This window comes from Letharia columbiana, assembly GCF_014066305.1.
Source record: "Letharia columbiana isolate WasteWater2 chromosome Unknown Sc0000026_s0, whole genome shotgun sequence".
Lineage (NCBI taxonomy): Eukaryota > Fungi > Ascomycota > Lecanoromycetes > Lecanorales > Parmeliaceae > Letharia > Letharia columbiana.
This window is the reverse complement of record NW_023501068.1, coordinates 547,678-566,761: the sequence shown is the minus strand read 5'-3', so window position 1 is coordinate 566,761 and position 19,084 is coordinate 547,678. Positions and strand designations below refer to the sequence as shown.

Genomic DNA, 19,084 nt, shown 5'->3' with positions numbered 1-19,084 from the left:
TATAGTCTATAGTAAATTAAACTATTTTAAAAATTAGATCTTAGTCTTTTAAATATATTAATTTTATATATATATTAAGAAAGTTAATTATTATAATATATTTAAATTATAATTATATAATTATAATCTTTAATTATATTATAATTAACGAGTAAAGATCTATAAATTAAATTTATATTTTTTTTTAATTAAGACTATTAAGTAAATAGATAAGCGATCTTTAATAAGCGAACTTTAATAAGCGATATTTGAATTTCTTACGCTTTAATAATTATAAGACTAAATTTAAGAGTTTTTTTTCTTCTCTAAAAGCTTATATTTTATTTTATAATTTTAAAAAAAATTCTTAAAACTTTAATAGAAAATAAAAAAGTTATTCTAAAATTAAATAATATATATTTATTTTTTAATAATTACGAATATTAATATATTTATTTATAATAATTTAATCGATTTAATTAAAGAGCGTAATAACTTTAAATTTATAATTAACTATATATATAAATTTAAGATTTTTAAGCTTAATTATATCTTATTCTTTTATATATACTAATAATTATAAATTAATAAAATTAATATTTTCTCTTTATTTAATTATTAAAAAGATAGAGAAAATAGAGAAGATAGAGAGATAATAGAAACTTTTAATATAGCTTATTAATTTATTCTCTTAAGATATAAATAAAATCTATCTTTTAATTAAGATTTCGATTTAAATAAAAATTAATAGATTAAAAACTCGTAAATTAATAAATTATTTTTTACTTATTTATTTTATAATTATATCTACTATATAGAGCAAATAAATAATTAAATTAACTTATTAATAAATCTTTATATATAAGATTTATAATAATTATATAATATATAAAAGTATAGATTATATATAATAAGATTATTTTAAGAAAGTCGATTTAGACTTTATATAATATTAATTTTTTTAATAGCGATTTTCTAATTAATTAATTAATTAATTAAGATAGCTATATATATTAAATAACTTCTTATTATATAATTTAATAGAAAAGATCTATTATTATTTAGATTATAAATATATAGTTTATAGTAATTACTTTACTCTTAAATAATTAACATCTATAAAAGAATAAAATAAAGTTAAATTTAAAAAATATTAAATTTATAAATATAGCTAATTAGAATTTTAGAGTTATATACTTTTTTATTAAATTAATAAAGTTAGCCTCAGGGGTCTTTTTAAGTTCTCTTATAAAAAAATTAATATATATTATTTATAAATAGAATAACCTTTTTATTCTCTATGAAAGTTATTTAATTTTTTTTAATTTATAAAGCGTAGTTTATAATTTTTAATACTCTAAGAACTTTAAAATTTAATTCTATAATTATTAAAAAGTAAAATTTTTAAATATCGCTTATTAAAGTTCGCTTAATAGTCTTAATTATTAGAATTAGTATAGAGGTATAAGTTATATAAATAAGATAGATAGAATAATAAGACTATCGAATTATATATATAAAAAAAGATATAATATAGTAAAAGATATTAATAATATAAAAAATATATTTATAGCGCTTAATACGCTTTTAACTATCTTATAAGCGATAGATAATCGAATAGATACTATAGTAATAAGTTAATTTTCTATCTATTTATATAGATTTTAATAAAAAATTATTAATCTTAATTAGATTCTACTTAATTATAAAACGCTAGCTTTTATTATATTTATCTCTATAATATTATTATAAAAATATAAGATAAGATACTTAGTTATTAACTATAAAGTTATTATAAAGAAAAGAGCGACTAGATATAAATACGCTAAGGCGTATTACGTAACTATATTACGTAATCGCTAAGACGCTAAGAGTTACGTAATTCGAATTTCAATACTCCCCTTCGCATATATTCTCTTATAAGCGAAATCTAGTAAATACGAAGTTCGATACTAACGAGGTTTAAAATCGAATAGTTAAGATAAGTTAGTGCCGGGTAGCTAGCGTAAAAATATACTCTCCTTATATACCCCCTATACCTCTATCCCCTCTCTTATATAAACGAAATTAAAAAATATGAGATTTAAAGTTCGCGACGTTTAAAATAGAGTAGATAAAGTAAAAAGTCGAAATCTGAAAACGACTATATTAGACTAGTCCCCCACTAAAATTCGATTCAAATTCCACTTTTTATTAAAAAGCGGTTTTTTGAAAATTTTATTTTTAGGCCATCTAATATATATTAAAAATCGATTAATTTAAGATCGAAGAATATATATAAGAGATAACTAAATAAAATAATTAAAAGAAATACTTCTAGCTATATATCGCCGACTATAAGATCTCTATAAGAGATCTTTTTAGATAATCTAATTCTTAATAATAGTAGCTATAATAGCGGTAATTTAAAGGTATATAATATTTAAGATATTAATAATAAATAGATATAGATTTTTTAAAAGAGCTTTAAAAGTTTTAATAGCGATAGTAGTAATAGCGCTAAAGAAATAGCTATTTTGATATAAAATAGCGAGTTTATAGAGTATTAAGTCTAATATAGCGACTCGATAAGACGACTTAAATAGATTACTTATAATACGAGAATTAATAAAATAACTTTTCTAAAGTAGTCGATAGTAGACAATTTTTCTAAATTTAGATATAGATATAGTAGAATAGCTTTTTTATAAAATAAGACTATATTAAGATAGTAGTAAGATTAATGATTATTAAGAGAGTAAGTAAATATAGCTTTTATCTTAAGAGTGTCTTAAAAAAGTAATAAATTTATTTAAGTAAAGAGCCTTAATAAGCTCTATTAGTTATCTATTTATTAATAAAAATATATTATATATTTATAATATTATTATTAATCTTTTCTCTATATAAAATAATAGATAATATTAATATATTTAATATAAGTATAAAATTAAGCGTTCTTTACGAGAGTAATTACATTTTAATTATTATCGAAAATAATAATAATTTTAAAGTTTATATTGTTAAGATAAAGAAGTTAATTAAATAGATTTTTTAGTTAAATTACTTTTTTAATAGTCTATATCTAATTAATATACTCTATTTTATAAATAAATAATATTATAATAACTTAACGCTTAGATAATTAACTAATTATATTACTTTTTATATTAAAGAGATAGTTAGATATAGATCTTTAAGTTATATTATTAATTTAATTAGAATTAATATAATTAATAAATTCTTAAAGAAAGCCTTTATATACGAGTTTATAGTATACTATATCTCTTAAATATCGAAAGATTTAAATAATTATATTTTAATATGTTAAAGTTAAATTAACTAAATAGCGATTTATTAATAATATCGCGTAGATAATATTAAGATAAATATCGAGTATAATATATATAAGAGATTTCATCGCGAATTAATAGTTCTTTTATAATTTTCTTAAAGCGATATAGCTTTTCTTTAATAAAAGCTAGTTTATAACTAATTTTAAGAGATATTAATATTAAGATAAGATTTTAATAATTAAAATAATTTAAGAATTAAGTAATATAAGATCTCTTATTCTTAGACAAAGAATATCGCTATAATAATTTCTTTTAATAATTATATTTAAATAATAGATATATAATTCTAAATTCGATATATAAAACTTCGCGTTAAGACTCTTCTTAATTCGCTAAATTTCGACTTTATTAAGATTAATAATTAAGATATTATTAATATATAGAGCGCTATAATAATACTCTTCTTAAGAGTTTATAAATACGCTATTATTTAATTTAATAGAGAGAAAAGACTTAGCTTCTTTATATATTTTGAGAAATACTAATATTAAACTTAAGAGAATTATTTTAAATTATAAAATATCTTATTTAGCTTATAAATCTTAATATTATCTTTATTAAAGCTATCGAGTTAATATATATAAATCTCTTTTTTTATATTATTATATAAAAAGATAATTTTAATATTTATTTACTTTAGATTTTAATTCTAGAATAATTATAAATATAAAGATTATCTTTATAATTTATAGACTTTATTATTAATATAAAAGTATTATAATAATTATAATTCTTCTATTATTCGAATTTTTAAATAATTTAATATATCTTATAGCGAGTAATTTTTTTATTAAGATCTTATTTTAAGATATAAATCTATTTATCTCTTAGAATATAAGTCTTAAAAGACGTCTAAATAAGATATTAAGTATTATTATTTATAAGAGATTTATATTTATTCTTTATAAAAAGTTTTTAATTTATTTAAAATAGTTAATTAGATATAATCTACTTATAAATAATAAACTTAAAAATATTTAATTTATTAATATAATTTATAAATAAGAATAAATATTATAAAGATTTTCGAAAAGAGGGTTAAGAGATAGATTTTATAGATTTAAAATTATAAGATTTAAATAATTATATAATATTCTTTAAATAGCGCTTAATTAATAATCTTCGCGAATAGTTTATATAACTTTAATAATAGTAAATATTAAATCTAAGTCTAAGAAATTAAATTTAAATTTAAAGAAATTTCTTATATAGATAATATAGATTAAATTATTAATATAGATATAAATATAATATTTAATTAAGTAGATTAAGAAGTTTATATTAAGAGCGCTTAAGCTAAAAGCTCTCGCGTAATTAATTAAATATATTATATTAAAGACTCTTATATAGATCTTCGTAAAGGCGCTAATTTATTAATTAATTATAGAAAATTTAATCTTAATTTTATAAATATTAAAGATTTTAAAGTTATTAAAGATTTAATAGCTATTTTAATTATAAATATAATATCTTCTAATACTTCTTTAGATTTAATATCTTTCGAAATATTAATAATATATTATTTATTTAATATCTTCTTTATAGCGAATATTAATATTATTAAATATTATTATTTATTTAAATACTTATAAATCTTAATTTCTTCTTTTAAATTTATAATTAAAGGTTATTTTTTTATAAAGTATACGCTATTAGCGCGAATAATTATCTTCTTAATAAGATTATATAATTAAAAGATTTACTTCCCTCTTATATCTCTAATAATATATACTTTTTACTTTAATTTATAAGTTTTTTCTAAATTTGTTTTATCGCGTAAGTAATAAAATTAATTATATATAAATAAAAAAGAATAAACTTTTATTAATAGAAGATCTTAAAAGAAATTATAATAATTCTAATATTAGATAATTATATTATTAAATAATTAGCGATAATAATAATTTTAAATTAAAAAGATTTATTAAGATTAAAGCTTAATAGAATAAAATATATCTTATATAATAAGATTTATCTAAAACGCTTAATTATATTATTTATCTAAGAGATTATTAAAGATAATAAATTTTTATTTAATACTCGATAGAGCGAGATAATTAAGAAAGACTTTAAATATATACTTATCTCTTATTATTAAGATAAATATAAGAGATTTTATAATTATATAATTTAAGATAAATCTTAAATTATAAAAATATAGCGAAGATTTTACTTTTATAATAAATATAGTAGACTTTAAAATAGAAGATAAAATTATTTTTAAATATTATAAAGTATTTATAGCTATTAAAATTAATAGAGAATAAAGACTCTATAAAATCGCTATAAATAAATTTATTTAATTATATATTAGAGCGTAATAGAATTAATATAAAAAATAATCTTTTAACGCTCTTATAATATAGTATTTATAAATATATTTATTCGCGATATTCTTAATAAAATCTATATCTATCGCTATAGAGAGAAGTTTATTTAAATTTTATTAATTTAAATAATTTATATAAATATATTAGAGTTAATAAATTAAGTTTAAAAAAATATTATATATCGCTAAGATATTATTTAAATTATTTTAGAGATTAAAAAAGAATAAATCTTAATTATAAGTATTTATAAGCTTTAGATTATCTTTAATTAAAGCGTAATTAATTTTATAAAAAATAATTATAATATTAATATTTAAGAGTTTATTAATAAAAAGAAGATTAATATCTATATTAAATATATATAAGATATTAAATAAAATAATATTTATATACTTATCTTAAATAGAGTAATTTAAACTAATAATATCGCGATTAAGAAATTAAATTTAATTATTCTTAATATCGCGAATAAAGTAAGAGTAGATCTTTTTATAAATAATAAATATTAAATAATTAATAAAGAAATAATAAGAGTAATTAGAGTTTATTATTATATAAGAGTATAGATTAATAAAGTTAGCTATTATTAAGTTATACTTTAAATTAAAATTAATAATTATTAAATTAATAACTTTCTTATTATTAATTATATTAAGAATATTAAAATTATTAAAATTAAAATTTATATAATATATAATTAAATTTAATTCTTTTAGAAAGATATAATTAATATTAAGATATTTATTCTTCTCTAAAATAAAGACGTTAAAAAGTATCTTTTTAATACGCTTACGCTTAATATTAAGAGCTCTTCTTTATATTATTAAAATTAATTATAATAATTTAAGTCTTCTTCTTCTTTTTTTTATTTAATATAAACTTTTTAAATTTTAGATAAGAGAACTTAATTTAATATTTAACGAGGGAATATCTAAATTTATATTTAACGATCTTATATAAAGAATAAATTTCGCGATTAATTTTCGAAATCGCCGATTTTATAATATTTAATAAACTACTTATTTTTATTCTTATTATTATTATTATAAATAGCGTATATAATAATATTATTATCTTTAAATAATAGTAGATAAATTTCTTTATTTATCGCGATATAGATAATCTTATTAAATTTAATAATCTTATTATTATATAGCTTATAAATCTAAATATAAATTATTATAAAGATATTAAAAGAGTTTTTAAGTTTTATAAGAAAGAGTTAAATTAGAAAGAGCTTTAATAAAGCGAGCGATTTATATAAACTAGCGATTTTAATAATAATCTTATAAAAATTCTTTTTATATTAATAAATATCTTTTTTAAAAATAAGAGTAATATTAAGTAATTAGCGAATTAGCTTTATATAAAGTTTAAAGTTTTTAAATTTATAATATTTAGTAATAGCGTTAAATATTATTTAAAAATTCTTATTATTATAATTAATCTTGATAAGCTAATAATTATTATATTTAAGATATTAAAAAATAATTATATAAGTTTTAAACTTAATAATTTTAATAAAAAATAAAAGATTATTAAGTATTAATTAGCTCTTAATATCTTATCTTTATCTAATATATTCTATATTAAATTTTAGAATAGCGATAAAAAGATTAAAGAAAAATTATTTTTATTAAATTAAGATTAAAAATCTTAATTATAAAGCGCTATAATTAATTATTTAAATTTATTATTACTAAAAGATAGTTTAGATAAAAATATATAGAATATTAATAGAGAGAGCGATAGCGGCGATAATAATAATAATTTAATTATTATTTTAAATAAAATAATAGAGTTAAAGAAAGACTTTAAAAGTAACTTTTAAAGTAAATATAATAGATATTTTAATATAAAGATTAAATAGCTTAATATCGCTTATAGAGCTAAATATATCTTCGCTAACTTCGAATTTAAGATTAATAAAATTATTATTTAATAAAATAGCGAAAGTAGAATAAATACTCTAATTATTATTAGAGTTTTTAAAGATCTTATTAATATTAATTAACTATCGCCTTTAAACTTTAAGTTTTTATATAAAAAATAAAAAGTATTTATATATAGAGCTATAATAGATATAAGCGATATAATTAAAATAAAAGATATTTAATAATAAAAATAATTTATAAATAAAGATTAGTTTCTAATAGAATTATATAAAGTATAGTTATTATAAATATATAAATCTTCTTCTTAAAGAGAAATTAATACTCTTTTTATATTACTTATTTAAAGATTTAGATCTAGAATATTTATATCGCTAGCTACTATTATAAGACTTCGAAGATTATTTTAACTTTATAATTATAATAATAGAATATAAATAAATATAAAAAAAGAATTCGATAATAAGAGTTTTAGCTCTTTTTTTAAGAGGCTTTTAAAGATCTAAAAGCTAATATTAATAAGATATTCTTATTATTTTAATCTTAATAGATTTATAAGCGTATTAGAAGATAGTAATATTAGCTCTAAAATACTTTAAATTATAATTAAACTATTAATATTAATATTTAATTACTTTTAATTAATAATTATTAATTTAATAATTAATATATAATTTTAAAGTTAATATTAATATAAAATAACTTTATTTTTAATAAAGTTAAATATTCTAATTTAGCGAAAACTAATAAGATTTAGAGAGCCTTAACGATATAACTTAATTATATAATAATATAATTATATACTTAATATATTTAGCGAGTTCGATATTTTGACTAAAGATAATATATCTTAACTCGCTTAGAGTAGAGAAGAAAAAAGACTTTTAGCCTCTTATATTATTAATTAATTATACTTACTTAGATCTATAACTATTTTAAAAGAGAGAAAAATATCTCTTATTAAGAAGATTAAAAGAATATCTTTATAGCTACTACTATCTTTATATAATAGATTTTAAATATTATAAAATAGATATTAAAAGTCTAAGAGATAATTATAATTATAGAGATAAATAGTAGTTATAATATAATAGTTATCGAGTAAAGCTTGAGCTTATAATTTATAGAAATATAAGATAAGATACTTAGTTATTAACTATAAAGTTACTATAATTTTTTTTTTTTATTTTTTTTTTTTTTTTTTTTTTTTTTTTTTTTTTTTTTTTTATTTTTTTTTTTTTTTTTAAAATTTTTTTTTTTTTTTTTTTTTTTTTTTTTTTTTTTTTTTTTTTTTTTTTATTTTTAATTTTTTTTTTTTTTTTTTTTTTTTATTTTTTTTTTTTTTTTTTTTTTTTCCCCCCTTTTTTTTTTTTTTTTTTCTTTTTTTTTTTTTTTTTTTTTTTTTTTTTTTTTTTTTTTTTTTTTTTTTTTTTTTTTTTTTTTATTTTTATATTTAAATTTAAATTTAAAAAATATTTTTTTTTATAAAAATTAATTTAAAGTATACTCTAATATAGATATAAAAAATAATAAATATATATAAAAAGTATAGATATATATAATAAAGCGTATAATATTATAGATATTTATAAGAATATCTAGAAGTTTATAAAGAGTCTTTATCTTATTAAGCGTTATCGCTTTATTATCTAACTTCTTCTTAATTTTTAAATAATTTTTAATATATTATATAGTTATAAGAGTTATATTAAAATAATTATAAATAATATAAAATTATATAATAGATATATATTTAAGAGTATTAGAGTAAAGAAGATAATAACGAGTATAAGAGTATTATAAGCGAATATAAATTATAATATTAATATTAATATTAATATTAATATTATTAATATTAAATTAATAATTATATATTTATCTATTAAAATCTATTAAAAAGATTAGAAGACGCTATAAATATATCTATTATATATTATTTATATAAAAATTTATTATAATATAAGCGCTATATAGATAAATATAATAATTATATTTAATAATTATATTATTATTTTTATTAAATATAATATTATAAAAATAAGAAGTATATTAATAAACGCGTTAGATATAATAATAATAAATATTTTTATTTAAAATTAATAGAGGTTTAGCGCTTCGAAGAGTAAGCGTAATAAATTAAAATTATAAATATATAAGAAATATATATATATTAATAAAGTCTTTAAAAATTTTACGATAATAATTATAATAATAGAAAAAGATATATATATATATAAAATATATACGTTAATACTACGTTTTATATATATTAATAATTAATAATATAAGCTATTAAGAGTAATAAAAGAGTATTAATAAAATAGAAAACTTTTTAAAAAAAGTAAATATTATTATAATTATATATTAATTATACGCGTCTTATATTTAAATTATAACGCTAATAATTACTCTATATACTATTATAATTATATTTAATTTATAAAAATATATCTAATATTATCTATACGCGTTATATATTTTTATTATATTTTTATAATATACGAGTAAAGGCCTATAAATTAAATTTATAATTTTTTTTAAAGAGCTATCGAGTAAGTAGATAAGCGATCTTTAATAAGCGAACTTTAATAAGCGGGCTGTCCGGCTGTCGAGCGAACTTTAATAAGCGATATTTGAATTTCTTACGCTTTAATAATTATAAAACTAAATTTTAAAGTTCTTAAAAATTCGAAAAGTATAAATAGCGCTTTAAAATTTAAAAAAAATCTTAAAATTTTAATAGAAAATAAAAAGTAGTTCTATATATTAATAATATATATCTATTTTTTAATAAGAAAGATGTAAAAGACGAGATTTCGATAGTTATAGACGCTAATTTATTTATCTATAATAAATTAGTCGATCTAGTTAAAAAGCGTAGAGAACTTAAATTAATAATTAATTATATATATAAATTTAAGATTTTTAAGCTTAACTCTATCTTATTCTTTTATATATACTAATTACGTTTACGCTATACTATTATAAAAAACTCTTTTCTTCTTTTTTATAAGATATAAAGAATTTTGCTTAGTCTTAATTAGTCTTTTAATAATAAGAAAATATTCTTTCTCTACTTAGATTTAAGAATAAATTTTTAAAGAAAAAAGATAATTATTAGAAAAGAGGCTTATAGATTCTAAGTAAGAGAATTCTAGATTACTTAATTTATATACGCTTAATATATACTTAGCGAAATCTTAACGAATAAACTTAAGTAAGCGATTTCTCTCGAGTTTTCTTTACTTTTTTAAAAATTAGTTTTATTATTAAATCTATATATAAATATATTTATCTTTCTAATTTTATATTATTATATAACTCTAAAACTCTTCGAGTCTAATAAATTTATAATAAATTAAATTACTTTAAAATTTATATCTTAGTCTTTTAAATAAATTATTTTAATACGTTTAGATTATAATTATATAATTATAATTCTTAATCGTATTATAGTTAATAACTATAAGTTATTAAAATTAATAACTTCTATTCTAATATATTATAATTATTTATTCGAGTTCTCTTTTCTTTACTCTTTCTCTACTTATCTCGTAATCTCTTTATAGTTATTAAGAATACTATTAACTATTTCTAACTAGTATATTTTATTTTTTAATTATAGTTATTACGTAAATATAAAATAAAACTATTTAAACGATATAGAATTAAATTATACTATCGAAAAATATATAATAAATCTATATCTTTATACTCTAAAATATATAAATACTATAAGTTCCTCGAACTTTACGTATTAATATCTCTTAGTAAAATAATAATAATAGTAGCTTATATTTCCGGTGTAAATTCGTAGAATGATGACAGAAGGGTTTCATATATGTATTCCATTCGTCATTTGTTACGCCTTCATTTCTTGAAGACTCTCCAGAACGACATCGTACAAGCGTCCCGACCTGATGGACTCGTAGACCCGGGTGTTATAAAGCCCCATACTCGGTGTGACACCGTCCGGCGTCGCGGCCTCGGTCGAAGCCAGCTTCGCCTCGCCCAGGAACGGGATGCCGAGATCCTTCCGAATGAAGCGGTACATGCGTTGCGAGGCCCGGCCGATGTACGGCGTCGCGTCAGGCGAAACGTCGTCCTTCCGGCCTTCAATCTCGATGGTGCGCAGGTCCAGGGCTTGACACAGCGCCAGAAGGTGCGCCGAGGCGATCTGGGACAGCACGTCCACGGCCTCGAGCGTATACCGGGCCGACACGAGCGCCAGGGAGTTGAGAGCCTGGTTGCCCATCTCGGCCGTCTGGACGTGCGACCCGACGGGGTTGGCCAGGAAGCCCAGCTCCGAGGTCAGGCCCGCAACGACGACATCAAGCCCCTTGAACAGGAAAGAGTCGTTAGGGTCGTCCGAGCACAGGTTGGGCGGCAGGCCCCAGCTGGTGGCCGGGTTGATCATCTCGGTGCACTGGGTGAAGAGCATGCGGCCGATGCTCTGGAGGCCCTGGCGCAGCTTTTCGGCCGCCGATGTGACAGCGCGCGCCTGAAAGTTGCCGCCGTGGAGCACACGGCCTGTCTCCGGGTCAACCAGCGGGTTGTCCGTCACTGAGTTGAGCTCGACTGTCAGCTGGTCGTATGCCAAAGCAAAGTCTTCCAGCACAGGGCCGATCCACTGGCTGGCCGTGCGCAGCGAGTAACGGTCTTGTCGCAGCGTCGCCACATTCTGGCTGTCGTGCCGGTTGAGCAGCTGTGACCCGGTAAGGAACGCCTTGATGTTCCGCGCGCTGTCCACTTGCCCCGGGTGCGGTCGCACCCGCGCGATGAAGGGCTCGAAGCTCTCGTCGCTGCCCCGTAGCGCCTCCACGCTCATGGCCGTCAGCACCTGCGACAGCGCTGCGAGGTGGAGGGACTCATGCGCCGCAAGAGACGCCACCCCGGCCGACACGGCTGTACCGTTGACGATGGCGAGGCCCTCTTTGGCGTGCAGGCTGATGGGTGCTTAGATATTATTAAGAATATTATATCTAGTAATTAGTCTTATTATATAAGTAACTATATACTCTAGTATTATTAATACTAATTAGTATACTTTAATACTAGTATATAGATTAGCAAGGCTATACTCTAAAGAAAGTTCGTCTCAATATCGCCGCGGTACTTCACACGGTTCTATATTACTTAATCGATTTCGCTTATTATAACGATTCGATTAAATAGAACTATAATTTCTATAATTCCTACGACTTCTACTTAGCAGAGAAAACACCTAGAAAATATTAAATACTTATTAAGCTTTACACTATATTAATATATAATACATATTAAAATGAATATCAAAGATAAGCTACTAACTCTTTACCTATGACTATAAGTAAGCTAGAGAAACTATAAGAAGCTAAGCCATCAGACATAATAAAGAGAAACTCTAGAAATTCGTTCGTTGAAGGGTATAACAATATAAAATATATAAATTTACGACACTCTCTAACGTCTTTATTAACGACTTTACCTAATACGTTAGAGAGAACTTCGAGATTCTTAGTAAGGACGCTATTATTAGTCTACGAGATTGCCTATAAGCTAATAAAGCCTATATTAAGAAAGGAAGAGGATTCTTAATAACTAAAGAATTAGCGGATGTAATTAAGGAAGAGATCCTATGGCCACCAGACGACGAAGACCGTCCCCTATTAAAATCATCTCATTACTATCCTCAGCAACAACGTTATTAATCAATACTACCCCGCCGCAATATTATCAGCAGCCTTATCGACCGAAGAATACTATTCCTCTCCCCCGCAACCGCCTTATCAACCGGAGAATCCTACTTTAATTCTCCCCTTAACACCAGCTTACGGCCCAAATTACCGAGTCCTACACCTACTACCCTCGCCCTATTAAGTTATTTAAGACTTCGAGAATAATTAAAACTATGGCTATATTAAGGAACTCGCTATACTAGCCAAATTATATATAAGCGAGAAGAAGTATAATAAAAGCCCTATCGAAAGTCTCAGCTATAAATTTATGATTTTTATAAATCTTTATAAGAGAGCCGAGATCCCTCAGTAGATCCTTTAAATAGTATTTTTAACTATACTAAAATCTATAATATTAAAGTATTATTACTCTAGTTATTAAGGGATTAGCCTTATTATTTAATAACTCTTCGATTAATTTTAGAGCTATTTCGAGGAGAGAAGAATATCGTTATCTTATACTTCGTAAGTGAAATAGTATTAGTCTAAGAGGCTTACTTCGAGCTAGTCTCGAAAAGAATAAAGGAACTATCTTTAATAAGATGATTTAATAACTTCGTTAAACTTAAAGAGGGCTAAACTACGAATTTTAGTTAGATATAGTACTTCGAAATAAGATAATTATCTCTTATAGTAATATCTCTATATATAGTATTATAATTCTATAATAGACGACTATAATTACGAGGCTAATTAATAATATCTATACTATAATCGAGAATCACGAAGAGACTATAAAGGCTAAGAGATTCGAGCTATTTAGACCTATAATATACTTTACTAATTAAAAGTATTATATTAATTAACCTTTAAATTAAAGTAATTATAGTAGATTGTTCTCGTAGATAAATAGCTTTTAGAAAAAGCGATACTTTATCTATAGAAAGATAGGCTACTAATTAATTAAGTATATCGATAAGAAACGCTAGAAGTCTCAAAATAAGTTCGCTAAGCGGTTTATCGGCTTTATTAATAAGCGATATAACTTCTATATTTAAGAGTTTAAAGGCTAGAAGAATAAGATCGAGGATCTTAAGACCTTAACTCTCGATATTTAAGATAATAACTTAAAGAAGATCGAAAACTTTATTATAATTACTTTTATAGTTATATTAAACTAAGCCTAAGTATATTACTTAAAGCTTTTTAGTTATTTTATATATTATAATATTACTAAGTCTAGTAGCTTTCTTAATATTAGTCGATATATCTTAAAGTAGTTTTATAATATTATACTAGATATCGAAGTTATATATATATTTACTACTACTAAATATAATTAAGTAAAAGTCTATATAAGAGAATTCGATATATAACTAAATATTACTATTAATAGTATTATTACTCTAATTTAAAATTAAGAATAGTAGCGTTAATTAAAAAACTTATAGTAGATTCGTTTATTAATCGAGTCGACTTCCACGTAATATAGACTAATACTCTTATTTCTACTATATATTTAAGATATAAATAGACTAGAGATCTATCTAAATAATCTTAAGAATTAAGTTATTTTAAGAAATAGATCTACGATCCTAATTATTCGCTTTTATAAATATCTATTCTTAATATAGAGTCTTATATTAGTTAACTATCTAATCGATATCGAGTTATATTAACTATATCGTCGATTCGATTATCCCTTAATTAATAGACTTATTTAAACTCTAGAGAAAGCTAGCTATGATGACTTCGAATATCGTTATATACTTAAACGAATTATCGAGTTCTATATACTCTATTAAAAGTACTCTCGATTCTTAGATCCGTTTTAAATTCTCACTTAAGGACGAGGATAATATCTATTTTAATTATATAATTATTATCGACGTTCTCTATATTAACGATAGTCTAATTCTATAAGTTATTAACGAAGAGAACTTTATTTTAGATCGCCCGATGACTAACGAATATAACTATCTTTTATATATAGAATATACTTAGACTATACTAAATAGACGTATATATTAAATCTTTAGATATTATTATTTATAACGCTAAGACTAATTTTAATAATATCGAGTTTAGATAAAACGCTAGAACTCTAAGTATTTAAACGAAATGCGTATTAGTTAAGGCCGCTAATTCTATCGGCCTAATAAAATGATATTATACTTTATTAAGACGAGCCTATTTGATAATTACTACGGAATTAAAAAATTAAGATATTAAAAAGAAGATTTGTCTATAAATAGCTATTAAGGCTATTAACGATATAGTCGAATATAATAATATCGTTTCTATATTACTAGTTTTTAAAACCTTTTCTTATATTACGAACGACGATATATTTACTCTATCTACTATTGAGAGAGTAAAAGCTATTAATATAGTAATAATCGAAAGTTATAAAACTTTACGCTAAGAGATAGATTAATAACGCTCTATATTAGCGAAACGGCCCTTAGATAATAAGAATATATGATACTTTAATTGATTCCTCGATATTAGTATAAAGAACGTATTAAAAGAAGTAAACTAAACTATATAAATTGCTAACCACTTCTCGAGAGATATATACCGTCGAATTATCTAATAGTTCTATAGATTTTCGAGTTACTATCGTTAAGTTATATTTAAAAGAAATAGATATCTTAATCGAGTCTCTCGAGTCCCTTGAATAAGAATCTCTATAGTTAGATGATACTTAATACGAAAATAACGATAATAAAGATTATTAAGACTCTTCTTAGAACGCTTTACTACGTTATAACCCTCCTCGACGTTAATATATTCCCGCCCGTTTTCGAAACTCTATCTAATATTACGATCTATATATCTAAGTCTATATTATAGTTACCTTTATCGAACTTTTAGATATCTCGATAAAAAGAACTTAGATAAACTACTTAAAAAGGAATATATTTGAGATTATAAAGATCGAAGATATTCTCGCAGAAGCACGGATATTTAATAGTCGTTTTGTGAATTAAATCAAGAATAAGGGTATCGAGAAAGCCTTCGAGAAGTCGCGACTAGTAGTTTAAGTATTTAATAACTCGAAGAAGTATAAGATTCTCACTTAGGCCTCTATTATTTAACGAGCTAGTTAACGACTTATTATCGCTCTATCATTAGCTATCCTATAGCTATCTCTATATCTACGCGATATTACTTAGATATATACGCATATCTCAATTTAAATTAGCTAGAGATATCTTTATTTTAGCCCTAGCTGAAATAGAATTATTATCGAGAACGATACTTCGTATTATTCTCCCTCTCTATAGAAATTGCTAAGTTCGATATCTACTAATTTTAGATATATTATAAATACTATATGGAGAAGCTGGGAATAACCTCGTCTATATTCGATACTTATCTACTATTTAATAACGATATAATAGTAATTATTGGCTTATAAACTAATAACTCTCTTATTACTAATATCACTAAGTTTATAAATCTAGAATTATAAGAGCTATATACCGCTAGACTATTAACTAAATTATTTAAGAGACTTACTTCAAAATAACCTCTCGAATTTAATAGATTTATTATTACTCTCGAGGATAATATAAAAATTAGTTAATATAAGTAGATAAAGAAGATTTAATTACTTTTAAAGTTATTTATAAAAGAGTAATATGTCGCCTAAAGAGCTCGGGGAGCGTATATTATAACGATATCGCAGTTATAAGCTATATTTACCTTATTATACGCCGCTTAGATTATGAATTCTATTTACGACGACGCTTAATATCTAAATCGCTATCTTTTATAGTAAATAAAAGAAAGAGGTCTTATATTCATTAAATTAGATATAACGTCTCTAAGAATTATAGCTTTTACGGATTCGTTATTCGCTAATAATAAAGATCTTTCTTTCTAAATCGGCTATATAATAGCTCTAGCTAACGCTTAGAATAAGGCTAATATTATTTATTAATAATCGATTAAATATCGCCGAGTTACTAGAAGCGTATTAGCCTTCGAACTTTATGTATTATCTCTAGAATTCGACGTTATAGCTACTATAAAATCTACTCTAAATTAAATCTTCTCTAATACTTTCTAGAGAAAGATACCTCTTTCTATATATATAGACTCGAAATCTCTATATAAATATCTTATTAAGCTAGAGACAATATAAGAGAAAAGACTAATAATAGATATTCTATATCTAAGATAGTCGTATAAACGACGAGAGATTACTGAGATCCTATAGATTAGAGGAGATAAGAATTCAGCTAATTTAATAATAAAGGATAAGGGATGTAACGCACTACAACGTCTAGTGAATATAAATTATCTAAAACTAAATCTAGAAGGCTAAGTGGAAAGATAAGATACTAATATTAACTAATAGAAAGCCGTCTTAGCGTAGTGCTACTAGAAATACGCCTAATATAACAAGAATCTACGCCCACTACAGCAGAGGGAGTAATTGCGATTATAGGAGTTATAGGAGAAGGAATATAATATATAAATAGCCTTATTTTCTATTTTTTGCCAGTGTTGAAACGACTCAACACTCGCTACCACTAGTACTCATTCGGTCTAGACGGAGCGGAGGACTTCGATAGAGTTTCGAAGGGGGTCGGGGTCGGGGTAAGGTTTCGGGTCGAAGTTTCGAGTTTTCTCGAAATCTCAACCTCGCTTTAATTCGAAATCGAGGTTTCGAAGTATATCTCGATTATCTCGATAAATTTTAAATATCTTTAAATATCTTTAAGCGATCTTTTAATTAAAATAAAATGAAATATATATTATAATATTATAATTTAAACGAGTAAAGATTTATAAATTAAATTTATAATCTTTTTTTTTAATTAGAGCTATTAAGCGGTCTTTAATAAGCGAACTTTAATAAGCGATATTTGAATTCCTTACGCTTTAATAATTATAAGACTAAATTTAGAAATTCTTTTTTTTATCTAAAAGCATATATTTTATTCTATAATTTAAAAAAAAATCTTTAAAATTTAATAGAAAATAAAAAAGTTATTCTATATATTAATAATATATATCTATTTTTTTAATAAGAGAGACGCGGAAATAGAAGATTTTAATAGTTATATACGCTAATTTATTTATTCGTGATAATTTAGTCGATCTTATTAAAGAGCGTAGTAAACTCGAATTTATAATTAGCTATATATATAAATTTTAAAATTTAAAATTTAACTCTATCTTATTCTATTATATATATTAATTAAAGTATAAGATATAAATATTTAAAAAGATAATTAAAAGATATATAAGATTATATTTAAAAAATACTATAAAGATATTATAAAGACGTTATAAGAATATTATAAAAATAGTAATTTTAAATTAATTTAATTAATATACGCTGCGCAACGAGGCGAGGGACCTCGACGGGGTTTCGAGGGGGGTTAAGGTCGGGGTGAGGTTTCGGATCGAGGTTTCGAGTTTCCTTAAAACCTCGACCCCGCCCCGACCCGGAGCGGGGTTTCGGGGTATACCCCGTTGACTCGGTAGACCCTAAATACCCCTGAGCGACCCCTCTAAATTTTAATAAAATGTATTAAGAATAGGGTAAAATAGAGTATAGAATACGATGTCGTAGTCTAAATTAGAGTATAAGATATAGGTGCTTAGAAAGATGCTTAGAATATATATTTAGGGGGCGCGACGGGGACGTTACGGGGGTAACAGCCTCGAGCTAATCTAATTAATAGGCTTGACGGGGTAACGGGGTGCCCCCGTTACCCCGGTAGGAAAACCCCACCTCGACCCGACCCTACTCCGTTGAAACCTCGACCTGGAGCGGGGTGGTGTTAAGTATCTAAAACCTCGCCCTATCTCGCCCCGTTACGTAGCGTAAATTAATAGACTTAATAAAATAATAAGATATTTTTATTATC

The 19,084-nt window shown here is 22.7% G+C and overlaps 1 protein-coding gene across 1 annotated transcript; it reads right to left on the bottom strand.

Annotated features, from left to right (window-relative positions):
- Positions 1-11,398: 11,398 nt before the first annotated feature.
- HO173_007886 (uncharacterized protein) lies at positions 11,399-12,364 on the bottom strand (the record flags this gene model as incomplete). Its single annotated transcript, XM_037309786.1, has 1 exon — positions 11,399-12,364. One exon carries the CDS (start codon positions 12,362-12,364, stop codon positions 11,399-11,401), a length of 966 nt encoding a protein of 321 aa, XP_037163463.1.
- Between the last annotated feature and the right edge of the window lie 6,720 nt (positions 12,365-19,084).